Below are 12,638 nucleotides of genomic sequence, written 5' to 3'. Positions count from 1 at the left end.
TTGTAATGCTTTTACACTATTATTCCAAAAACATCCCATATATTATAAATAATAAACAAATAAATGAAAAGAAAAAAAAACAAAAGAAAAACTCAAACTAATACCGAAAGTAAACATTTTTAAACAATAAAAACTAAACTGAAACAAGAAAACCCACTCTGGAAACTATTAAACGTAAATAATTGTGTCCTCTATTCATTTCATAATTATGGATACAAGGTTTACATTGTATAGCCTAAAATTATAATGAAGCTATATTGTGGAATCAGCACAATGTTGAGTAGGCCTACACTATAGGCTATATATACTATGTCATTATAAGTATGGGCTACCAGGGCTGAACTGGCCACAGGTCGTACCGGGCCAGTATAAAAACTTTTTGTTTTTTTGACAGGCAGGCAGGCCAATGGTGGCAGGCCACCAGGAAAGGTCCGGGCGTGCTGCCATTCTGCCAGAGTGTCATCATAATAATGTCACTGTACCTGTATCAGTGAGTGACAAATAAACCTCTATACAAAGGGTTATTGTATCATTTATGTTGTTCTGTAAAAGTGGTGGTATTGGGGCTTGTTTGTTTTTGTGTGTGCCTCCATGGAGCGGGCGGTAGAGCGCGCTGGTTGTGGTGGGCCGGTCTGGGCCAAATTCACGCCAAAATGACCTGGCCGAATTTTTGTCCCAGTCCAGCCCTGTGGGCTACATTGTATTACCAATGTATGACAAACTTCTGAAATCATCACACATGCAGCCTGCTGATTGGAGGAGGTTATAGAGGTTTGAAGGTGCACAGGGGTTTGTTTTATTGCAGTGGTTTTCAACCTTTTTCATAGGACCATTATTTATTCGGCAATAATTACATGCCGTATTGATGTGGTGATCAAAATAACAATTATTCAATGATCTGTAATTGTGTCGACAATAATTTAACTCTTGAGAGCGTAAAATGAATGACCCGTATGGGTCCATTTGGTTTCATTTCACGCTCTCAAGAGTATGAGGGTGCCTGCTTTTGGTTACCAACTCTCCATCCCTTAGCTAGGGACCACCTGGGACCGTCTCAAGGACCACTGGTGGTCCCCGGACCACTGGTTGAAAACCACTGTTTTATTGGAGAAACCGTGTCTGCACACTGTATCTCAGCTCTTCCCTTCCTTCTCCAGTGCAGTGTTTCTCAACCTGTGGGTCAGGACACTACGGGTGTCCCACTCCCCAGATGACAGTCAAGTGTCAATTTAATACGTTTTAAGAAATCAACAAACTATAGGCTATACCATACAAACTGGTCAAACATTGGCCACATTGTCAAATAGTATAAGAGGCAACGATTTTGAAAAGAGACGATCTACAATCTCGACTATTTTCTGGCATGCGACTCAACGCCTCGCATCGTGAGCTTGTAGACCTGCTATTTTCACAATGTATGCATCTGTGGAGCGGAGCAAAACACAATGTAATGCCTCAACACCTACCTGTACATTCCAAGTGCTTGTCAGGCCTGAAAAGGGTGAAATCCACTGTTCCAGTGTATGTATTGACGTTCAGCACCTGTACAATATGTTTGTTGTGATGTTTCTGAGTTTAATTTCTTTGCTGCTCCTCCTATCTCCATTTTTTTGTTTGTGTGTTTTTTCATAAATACACTTCATACTACAGTATCACACAGAAGCATCAAAATTGGCACACCCACTTTTATTTTATATAAAACTACAACTTTATTGGTATTGTACAAAAAAACTCAGTTCAAACATTTCTCTCATAAGCACAGAAGGCAAAATACATTTGATGCTGCTTGGAGTATAAAACTGTAAAAAAGATAATACATTAAAAACACTTGTCCCTGACAGGTCCAACCTGTATGTCAGAATAACATGCCAGACCTGTATGTCAGAATAACATGCCAGACCAACACCTAAAGTAGTCCTGACTGATTTGGATATACAAAATTACAACTAAATACAGTTAAACTTGATCTCAGCATCACTTTGTTAATGTCCTCATAACTTGACTCGTCCATCTCCATAACAGCTATTGACTGTTTTCCGTTATTGTATGAAAGGCTTTAGCTGAAAATAGCAGATCCACAAGCTCACAACACGTCACAGAGCAACACAATGTGAATTACCATTCCACCTGCCACTGACCGACCGACGACATCTCATCTCATCTGCTCTCCTGGGAACTAAAGTCCAGCAGCAGGAAGTCCTGTGCCATGGGGATGCTATTCTCGTCGCACAGGAAGTGACTGCGTACGGTGAGGAGGAAGTTCTGTCTGGCCGGCGACAGGAGGGCCAGTATCCTGTCTGACACAAGCTGGATGTGTCTGACCTCTGTCCCTGGAGCTGCGTGCGTGCGTGTTAGGGGTTAAAAGACAAGAAACAACCAAAACAGAAAAACTACTTTGAGTACCGGGTATGTACAAAAAAAGCTGTATAAACTGCATGTATTGTTATTATTATCATTTAAAAATCACGTACACCGCCTGTAATTGATCCATTTGCAACACTGAGGCCCCTTTTCCACCAAAAGAACTTTTCACAGAACCGGTGGTCATTTTTTGGTTCCAGTTCCGAACCTGAACCAATTCATTTTCAGTGGAAACACTTTGAACTGGGTTCAATATTAGGCGGGGAAAGAATAACCGAAACGGTTCAACTCTGGTGGAAAAGGGGCTTGAGAGCGTACGTAGTGTACAATACGACAAATGGAACCAAATGGACCCGGCGTACACTCAGAGTTGAATGAAGTGTGAGTGGATGGATAGTGAAGTTCTTACCGACAGTCTTGTGCAGTTTGTCAGGTGGAGTGTTCAGCAGAATCTTCTGCAGCAGTACAGCTGGAACCTGAACACACAGCTCACTGTCTGCCTCCCTGACCGTTAACATGGCAGGCCTAACACACACACACACACACACACACACACACACACACACACACACACACACACACACACACACACACACACACACACAATTTGAATGTTGGTGGATATTGGTGGTGTCGTGGTTAAACTTCTACGGTCTCCTCCTCAGCTTTCTACTGTCTGTCTCTCCTACAATATCTGTCTCTCTCTCAGCTTTCCTACTGTCTGTCTCTTCTATACTGTCTCCCCCTCGTCTTCCCTACTGTCTGTATCTCCTACACTGTCTCCCTCTCAGCTGTCCTATTTAGCCGGGAAGCCACAGGCCCAAAAGCTCGAGGAACCTGTGATGTCTGAACCTGTGATGTCATGACATACTTTTTATTTGTGCTTTTTGTATTCACTTGGTCATTAAGGTCCACAGAATGAGAGGTCTGCTCTGCCGGAAACATTGCGAAAAAAAGGTTGTGGCCATTTTTGTATACCACACCATAAGACAAATTAATGTCAAAACTATAGGTTTTTTGCACGAAAAACACTCCTTGGCCTAAATTCAGCCATAGCCACTTAGGGTTGTGAGCCACATGTGCCCAAATGTGCTGACCTCATCACATTTGTGATGACGGCTATGGATATGGTTTTTAGGCCAAGGAGTAATTTTTGTGCAAATCTAATGCTTGGAATGGATTCAGAATCATGAAAACCCCCTAGTTTGACATGCTACTTAAAGCATGATGAAATTTGGACATTTTTGCCTTAGGCTGTCTATGGTGTGGTATACAAAAATGACTGTTTTTCTGTCTATGGTGTGGTATACAAAAATGACTGTTTTTCTGTCTATGGTGTGGTATACAAAAATGACTGTTTTTCTGTCTATGGTGTGGTATACAAAAATGACTGTTTTTCTGTCTATGGTGTGGTATACAAAAATGACTGTTTTTCTGTCTATGGTGTGGTATACAAAAATGACTGTTTTTCAGACCTCTTACTCTGTGGACCTTAAAGGGGAATTCCACTCATTTTCAACATTTTACTATGTCATTAATATACCTTAGAGCTGTTGTGTGGAAAGAATATTCTGTGTTTCCTAGAACTGGAGGTCTGAAAAAAACATTATCAGACTAATCAATGTAGTCGTAATCATAAAAAATAAAGATAGGCCATACGTGCTCCCAGTGGTCGGCTCCTCACTGTCAGGTGAGTCAATAGGATACAACAGCAGTGACAACACAGAAATGTCGTTATGCCAATCAATTGACAGTAGATTAGTTAACCCATTCTGACTGGGCACCCATCTTGGTGTCGGCATCATGTTATGCTTTAGCTATTGAAAAATAGCAGATCTACAAGCTCATATCGCGCCACCGAGTGGCGCGATACGAGCTTGTAGGTCTGCTATTTTTGAAAAATCGAAGAACGACTTTTTTTTTTTTAGAATCTGATCTCAGGTCAGATTGGGTTCATCAGACCAGTGTGTGTCCGGCGGAAACCTCGTTATGAATCTGATCTCAGGTCAGAATGGTTTAATATGTTACCTGAAGTAGCGGCGTACGGTGGTGTGAGGCAGACACGGGTAGCAGGGACAGTAGATTCCGTTGGCGTCCGTGTCCAGCTCGACGGCACAGCGGCCGCAGCCCGTGTAGGTCACGTCCCCGTTCAGCGTCTCCGCGATCTGCTCCGGGGACGAGCCGCTGTCCAGGGGTTGCAGCGGTGCATTCTGGGAAGGGCTTCCCTGGAACTGCAGGGCCACGATTTGAACTCTCAACTCCACGTCACCTTGTGAAGAAGACCAAGGTCGTTAAATCGTAGAACCAGTTCTATGTGAATCCCCAAATACTGTATTTATTTTACTCCACTAGTTATTTTTAAACTTTAGTTCCAAGTTACTTGGTAGATTTATATTATTATTATCACAAAACACATGAATCACTGAAGCCTTATTGAAAAGAGGTGATCTACATAAACAGGGTTTTCAACAGGTGGTCCGTGGGACCACTGGTGGTCCGTGAAGGCATTGCATGTGGTCCCTGACCATGCATTTAGTATTGTAGCAAAGTGAAGATTTTGTATTTTCTTCCACGGAACAATGCACTACTTTTGGCGGACTTGTTATCAGTTATTGGGAAGTCTGAGGTTAAGAAATTCCCCAGAAAAGGGACTTCTCAAGAAGGGTGCAGTCTACCAGCTTACCTGATTGAGTCATCTTTATTAGGAAATGTGCCCATATAATCATGTGTCTGCTCTATCAGTACTGCCAGTTAACCTCAATGAGAGCGGCGCAGATATCAGCCATTTTAAACTGATTAAAGTATTGTACAGTGACAACTAAAGTCTCTGTAATGTTTGTTGTACTATTACTAAACAAGAATTGATGACAGTCATATTATTGTAGATAGGCTATTTTTTATTATTATATATTTAGTAAAGGAATGGTTTTGGTCATACAAGGTTTCCACCTGCCGGCAATATATTGTTCTGTATCAGTATCAGTCAGTTTTACCAGATTCCATTGAAATTGGCTACTATGACTGCCTATGAATTCCACAGGCCTGGGTGTACAACCTGACCTGGCAGGGATATGCGGCCCGGGCGGCCACACAGTGCTCACAGCAAGTGAGCTGTCTCTGTTGCGCAGCGAAAACGGCTTGAACAATGTCAAACTGTCGTGATTCTGTCACGATTGTAGTAACGGCTCAAAACCTCCCAGTTTAAGCGGGAAATGTCCGACTCTACTCACGCAGTTGATTTGATTGACGTTGACATGTCAGTCTTTCCCAAAACGAGAGTCTAAAAATGTGTAGAGTTATGGGTGCATTTGGTTGTATTTGTACACGCTCAGGTCGCCCGTTCTCCCAACCATCATATATCGCATGATTCGCATGTGTTTCTGTCTGTCACCCATTAAATCAACGAGTCTGCTGCCACGTTTTAGCTGCGCTCCGCTGTTATGCTACAATTAGTGACCCTAAATAATTCTGAGGCAACATGGCTGGAGCCGACCCTGATAGCCGCACAGAGCCGCCATTGGACTGGCCCCATGAAGTGAACGGAGATGTCGTAACTCACACACACACACACACACACACACACACACACACACACACACACTAACTGACCGGTGTATTTCTGTGACAGCAGGGTTTGTAGGTCCAGCTCTATACTGGTGCTGCTACTGGTTCTGTGGAAGTCCCGGGCCCGGCTGTCGCTGGGGGCCAGGGGCCGCACGGAGCCCCAGGGGGTGGAGTGGAGTTCGGGGAGGTCAGAGGTGGAACGGTCCCTCACCAGGAGCACGCGGAAGTCCCACACGGCGTCTGAAACAACATGGGAGGCGGAGGTACATTCCACACCTCAGTGTCTATGTATTGGCATCACTTCATTTGTGCCGCGCTGCAAGCCTTGTACATCTTGTACAACCTTTCACAGGTCCATTCGGTTCCATGTGTACGCTCTCATAGTTATGGTGGTCCTTAAAATGAAATTATGCTTATTGAGTTCTTGCATTGCATCACTGGTACCTTTATTCCTGTTAATGCATGGCAGCCAGTCTAGAGCGGCTCCCCACAGCACTACTGACCCCTGCTGGCCATCTGCCTGCTCTACGGTCAGCACAGCCTTCTGGAGCCCTGCAGTACGCCACCAACCTTCTGCTGCACTCTGCCACGCTGGAAGACAGACGCACACACACACACACACACACACACACACACACACACACACACACACACACACACACACACACACTGATGATATGATATGATATGAGCGAGTAGGAAAAAAACTGCCTAACAAATCTGATGTCACTGGTACGAGGGTTTCTGAAGTGTCCACAACCTGAGACACCTGAATTATGAGATAATGCTATCTCCAGTTCAAATATGATTATCTGGTGTTGTCGTAGCCTGAAAAGATTGAGAGCCACTGAATGAACACACATGCACGCACACACACACACACACACTCGCCCACACACACTCGCACACTCACACAGCCACACACACTCGCACACTCACACAGCCACACACACCCGCGCGCGCTGCAGTATACCTGTGACGTTGTGTGTGTGTGAGACTCGGAGCAGGGCGTGGACCAGAATGTTGGCTCTGAGGAAGCGCAGGCGGGCGTAGGGGAGGCTCTGACCCCCCGGGTGGTGCTGGCGGAGGCCGTGGGGGGGCAGGGCCGCCAGGAGGGGGCGACGCTCACGCACAAACACACACAGAGACCTCAGGGTACCACCGTTTATGTTCTGGAGGGCTGGAGAGAGAATCATAACCAGCTGGCAATTTATTAATGGAAAGCTATCTCTCCCACACAAATGACTCATTTGTGGGTCACGGAAATAGCGTAATAGCATGGACAACAGTGCCACCTGGTGGTGATGAGGTAGCAGTGATCTGTCCCAGGTTCAGCAATCTGCTGGTGAAGGTAGTTTGAAGGACGGTCTCTCCTCTCCATTTATCCTTGTTCACCTCCACTCCTAGACGCACGCACGCGCACGGACACACACACACACACACACACACACACACACACACACACACACACACACACACACACACACACATGATTAAGGTGATGTTAGGGTTAGAACAGGCTTACATTTAGTTACGAGTTACATTGTGCTTTGGGCTGGGGTGTTCTTTAAAATCGTACTATTTTGCCAATTACCGTTTTGTAGGTAGAGGCCTCTAGGTAGAGAACCACTGGTTTACGGTTACGGGTAACCTGTGATTAGGCCTGCCACAATTATTTTGCATATAAATAGTCATCGTTTTCATGTTGTAAATTTTTTACATTTTCAAATATATATATGGAAAAAAGCAGAAATATACCCACTTACGAAGTACAACATTTAGACTTTCTTTAGTATAAAACGAGTAAATATGTCAGTACTTTTAGTATATTTCAGTTATTTTACCCATTTTCCCTGTGGAATTTGTGTTTGCAACGCCTAAAAGCCAAACAGAAATTGAACATTTGTATTCATTATGTTCATTCTGTGCAATGTCTGAGACACAATTAAAATCGTCAATCACAATTATTTGTGTGACAATTATTGGTCAACTTAACAGCCCTACCTTTGACGAGCAGTACGTCTCCAGGTGAGACGGTCAGGGCCCAGAACGCCGCCTGTCGCCATAGCACCACCTTCATCTCAACGCCTGATTGGTCCGTCACAACGATGGACGCCAGGGGAATGCTAGTCCCTGCCAGCACCCCCCTTTTCACCTTCAATCAATCAATCAACCAATCAATCAATCACACTTCGTTGTCAAGCAGAATCCTTGAACAAATATCTCTCTCCATACATGTATTTTTTGTAAATTAATGCCCTACTTTGGCATTCCAAAACTGTCCCACAAAATCTTTGAAAATCTAGTATTAACAAGAGCTTGTGACTAAATAATGACTAATAATTGGATCCATAGAAACAGGTTATTTTTTCATTGTTTTTGTACTGTAAGGTATATAGGACGAATAGCAAAATAGCCAACCTGGACCTCCTTCAGGTGACATGGGTGGACCACGACCACTAGGACAGAGTATCTGAGCCCTGGAGAAACGCAGCGCACCAACAGTGTTGTAGCAGCTTGTGGTGTGATGCCAGTCTGCAGCGCCGCTCCTGCATGGGAGGAAGTGTCACACCTATAGACAGAACATACACAATACTGACCATGAGTTTGGAAGGCCAACATTATGTATCAAATCTGTTTTGTTCTGAAAGCCCAACGTGTTTATCGGCTTCTTTCCATGACAGAGGAGCCTCCGAAACAACCGATGGTTGTGATAAAACACAAGGGGGGCATGAGGCGAGAATCGTATACCTGACGACCGGTGCCACGGGTGGCTCCGGACACGTTTCAGTGGCAGTGACCTTCGGAGCCATTCGGGCTCTCTTGCGGTCGGGGGATTTGGACGGAGGAGAGCGTGACTTAGCGAGACACTTCCGAGGGCGAGGAGGCGACGGAGGAGTCAACCTGAACACCCTTGAGTCACCTCCTCCCGCCACCACCACCCCCTCCCGTCCAGCTGCTGCACCCCTCTCCCGCACCCCCCCTCTCCCCTCGGCCTGCTGGGAGCAGAGCAGCCCGTCCGGGGTGACTTCCAGGATCACACCCCCTTGCTGTGCCTCCGCCACCACCACCAGGCTGGCCGTCATGGGCTCGGAGAAGAGCTCTATGGAGCCTGGGTGGCTACTAGCCTGCCTCCTGGGAGACTGACTGGAGGCTTCTGGGCTGTAATGGCAAGAATAAAACTTTTCAAAAGCAAGTTGACAAAATTGTTTCATAGACATGAACACAAGCAAACATACTACGCAGTTCAATCAAGAATAAGAACATAGAAGGGGCAGTAACAAAGAAGATTAGAAGATTAGGAATGAAAGTGAAATAAATAGCTATTGACTTCCATCACCTGTAGAGTTCAGGGGTACTTGAGGAGACGGACGTAGGTGTGGCGCCGGAGCGTTTAGGTGGAGTTTTAAAACACGGAGGTGCGGCGGCGGGTGTGGGGGTGGAGATCTCCTCACTGTAGAGCTCAGGGGAGGAGGAGGAGTAGTATTTCTGGGGCCTCGGCGGGGAGTGCATGGACGGAGGTTGTTTGGGCGGGGTTTGTGGAGGCGGCGTGATAACCGGTTGTTCAGGTGGAGTCTGTGAACGCGTCCCGGTCGGAGCTTTGGGAGCGTGTTGTTCAGGTGGAGTCTGTGAACGCGTCCCGGTCGGAGCTTTGCGCGTCGCAGACGTCGTCGAGGTCCTCTCACCGGGGCCGCGTCCTGATTGGCCTCCATGTCTGCCTCTCAGCATCAAGGCCTGGCTGTGAGTCCACGAGCAGAGGAAGTCTGTCTGGATGGACAGAGAGGGGATGACCCTCCTCGCAGAGGAGGTTGGGTCGGGCTGTCCCAAAGGGAAGCAGCTGTCCAGGTACTCGTGAATGGACTCCGAGCATGGCTCCTCCTCCTCCTCCTCTACGTTCCTCGGTTGGTCGACCTTCTTGGCGTGCAGAAGAACCGCCTCCTTGGTTGTAATTAAACGGTCGTCGTCCTGACCTATTGTCAAACTCCTGGCAGGTTGCTCAGTCGTGGTGCTGCTGCCGGTGGGATGCTGGTTTTCCTTATCTGGAAGGGATTGGAAATCAAGGTTATTATGCCTAACTGAAATTAACTACTTGGGTATTGAAAAATAAATGGAAAAAAAAATATTTAACTGGAAAGAATAAGAACAATAAATACAAATATTAGGCCTAACTGAAACTAGAGACACCTGTACTATATTTTTATGGTTTCTGGTTTATTACACTAATACTTTTGAATTGTATACTCCATAATACCATAAAATACTAAAACTACAAGAATGCTCGCCTCAAAAAGCCATCGCCCCGGGTTAAATCCACCGACCGACGGTCGCCACCAGGTATTCCTAAGCGTAACTTCAGTAAAACTATGCCTGCCCAAAACCTATAACCTTATTCCTAAATGTATCCTCACTAAAACTATGCCAAACCCTTCATTTATTCCTAATCATAACCTCAGTGAAACGAATACAACAGCCACTGAGGGCCAACGGTCCGCGGAAAACAATGGGGGAGAGTGTGTTTTGGGTTACCAAACTAATACCATTTAAGAATTATTAATAACTGAACCAAACCAGCAATTCACATAACAAGCAAATGAAAACTAAAGTCAAAGAAAGAGTAAAAAGTAATGACACATTGTAAATAATAACCTTGCTGAGCATGCTGGACGGCTGCTGTTCTGTGAGTACATTGGTTTGCCATTCTGGGCCTGAGTTTACCGCCAAGCCAGCGGAGCTCCATGGTCCTCCACGGACCAGGGGGCTCTTCCTCAGCCTGCTCCCCGGCCTCACACACCGAGGCTGGGCTGGCAGAGGCACCAGGAGGGGCCCCCATGAACACATGCACTGCAGCATCCTCCTGACCACCTGTTATTAAACTCCCTGCAGGTTGTTGTTCGGTGGTGCTGGGGTGATGCTGCTCTTCCTTATCTGGAAACCATTATTGGACATCAAGGTTATTCTTATACGTATTATAAACCAAAAGATGGGAAAGAAATTAAGAAAAAAATAAACAAAGTAAATCAAACAAAAAATATGTTAGATATAACTGAAAATAAAAACAAGGTTTTACAAAAGAATTATGAGACTGAAACACTATCGCGTGTCTAACTAAAATCATAGAATGTCAATATTTCATACATACTGTAAAGCCTAGTTTGGGTGGATACCTATCCATCCATCCTGTCAGAAACCTTAAACCTAAAACTAAGACTAAACCCGTTCAAAACTACCGGTAAACTGAAATGTAAAACAAAAAGTCAAAGCGAAATAAAACAAAGCTATAATAATAACCTTTCTCAGAGCTCTGTGTTGTCCTGGGCCTGAGTTTACCTTCATGCCAGTGGAGCTCCATGGTCCTCCAAGGACCAGGGGGGACCTCCTCCCCCTGCTCCCCAACCTCACACACCGAGGCTGGGCTGGCAGGGAGGCGGAGGGCCCCCATGAACACATGGATCTTTGGCTTCTTGTCTGACATGCTGAAGTTGAACAATGTCCTCGGTGACACACAGAGGCAGGGAGGGAATACTGCCGTTTACTGGGGACAGTGATGGTGGTGGTGGTGACCTGGAGAGGAGAGGAAATCTAAAATGAGATAAATGTAGTTCCATTGCATTAATGTTGACAGCGTACAAATACGTAAGCAGAGCTTTTGCAGCATAACCAGGGTTCTGATACTGCTAGTTTGCTGCACCTGGGCCAGGGACTTATATAACATGATTGTGTATGATGAATTACCCTAGATTTTGTTTCTATCACACTGGCGAATCATGTTACACACTGCACCATCATGACTCAGCGAAAGAACTAAATGGTGATTGTCCACATGAATGTACCAGGAAGAATGTTATGTTCCTCTCACACATGGAAACGATAAAAGAGCACAATTACTCGGCTTAATGTTCTGCAGTCCTTCAACGGCTACTTTTTCTTCACTATGAGAATACACAAACGGTACACTGCTCACTGCTTTGTAGAATACACAGACAGTACACAGCTCACTGCTTTGTAGACCAGTCAGAGAATACACAGACAGTACACTGCTCAGTACAGTACACTGCAGTACACAGTACACTGTTTGCACAGTACACTGCTCACTGCTTTGTAGGCCAGTCTATCCAAGATTTGTAAGTAAGTAATCGTTCAATGTTTTTTATGGTCCTTAGGGTCATCCAAGAGAGATGAAGCTACAACTTGGGAGCTTGTAGATATGCCATTTCCCCCTTTTTTTTTTATATAATAATCAATAAAATGTATTATTTCGCAAAGCCCAAACCACACTAAATTGGGACAATACTGTTTTAAGGTAAACCACACCAATGCAACTCATTGAGTTGCTGTTTCAATGAGTTGCATTGGTGTGGTCTAACTGGGTTGGGCCCAATCCAACCCTTTGGTGTGGTTTGGGCTTGACATAATAAGTATTTCTCTTTACCAGTACCAGCACCAGCACCAGTACCAGGGAAACAGCAGAACTAACTCTCATCCCTGGTATTACAAGGACCTGGGAACGAACGAGAGCCTACAACTAACAAACCACTCACAACAAGCTCAACAGGTTCAATGTATAATGTCACGTCATGACCGCGTCCTTAAACCCTATACTTACTTAGTTGACTGGATTCTCAAGGGCTCTGTACTAGGACTGTAGGACACCTCTTGTTTTCTCACTACACTAAATATGTTTACGGACAACAGACAATTTACAACGCTGTGAG

General features: G+C 45.2%; 1 protein-coding gene across 1 annotated transcript; it reads right to left on the bottom strand.

Annotated features, from left to right (window-relative positions):
- Nucleotides 1-1,741: 1,741 nt before the first annotated feature.
- Nucleotides 1,742-11,476, bottom strand: shld2 (shieldin complex subunit 2). The gene is made up of 13 exons (XM_083774817.1): nucleotides 11,254-11,476; nucleotides 10,573-10,851; nucleotides 9,266-9,965; nucleotides 8,677-9,087; nucleotides 8,347-8,497; nucleotides 7,930-8,080; nucleotides 7,221-7,328; nucleotides 6,899-7,105; nucleotides 6,370-6,516; nucleotides 5,971-6,165; nucleotides 4,390-4,630; nucleotides 2,771-2,886; nucleotides 1,742-2,336 (listed from the first exon to the last, which is right to left on the bottom strand). Exons 1-13 carry the CDS (start codon nucleotides 11,396-11,398, stop codon nucleotides 2,158-2,160), a joined length of 3,030 nt encoding a protein of 1,009 aa, XP_083630943.1. The 5' UTR covers nucleotides 11,399-11,476; the 3' UTR covers nucleotides 1,742-2,157.
- Between the last annotated feature and the right edge of the window lie 1,162 nt (nucleotides 11,477-12,638).

This window comes from Protomyctophum parallelum (assembly GCF_964188405.1).
Source record: "Protomyctophum parallelum genome assembly, chromosome: 10".
In the NCBI taxonomy this organism is placed as follows: Eukaryota; Metazoa; Chordata; class Actinopteri; order Myctophiformes; family Myctophidae; genus Protomyctophum; species Protomyctophum parallelum.
Note: the sequence above shows the minus strand (reverse complement) of the source record. Positions and strands in the feature narration are given on the sequence as shown.

Excerpts from the sequence above, each read along its gene's own strand:
- shld2 (XM_083774817.1), bottom strand. The coding sequence starts at position 11,398 with ATGTCAGACAAGAAGCCAAAGATCCATGTGTTCATGGGGGCCCTCCGC. Across the intron at positions 7,106-7,220 it reads TGCTACCTCATCACCACCAG|CCCTCCAGAACATAAACGGT; the intron begins GTGGCACTGTTG and ends TTCTCTCTCCAG. Across the intron at positions 6,517-6,898 it reads ACACACACACAACGTCACAG|CGTGGCAGAGTGCAGCAGAA; the intron begins GTATACTGCAGC and ends TCTGTCTTCCAG.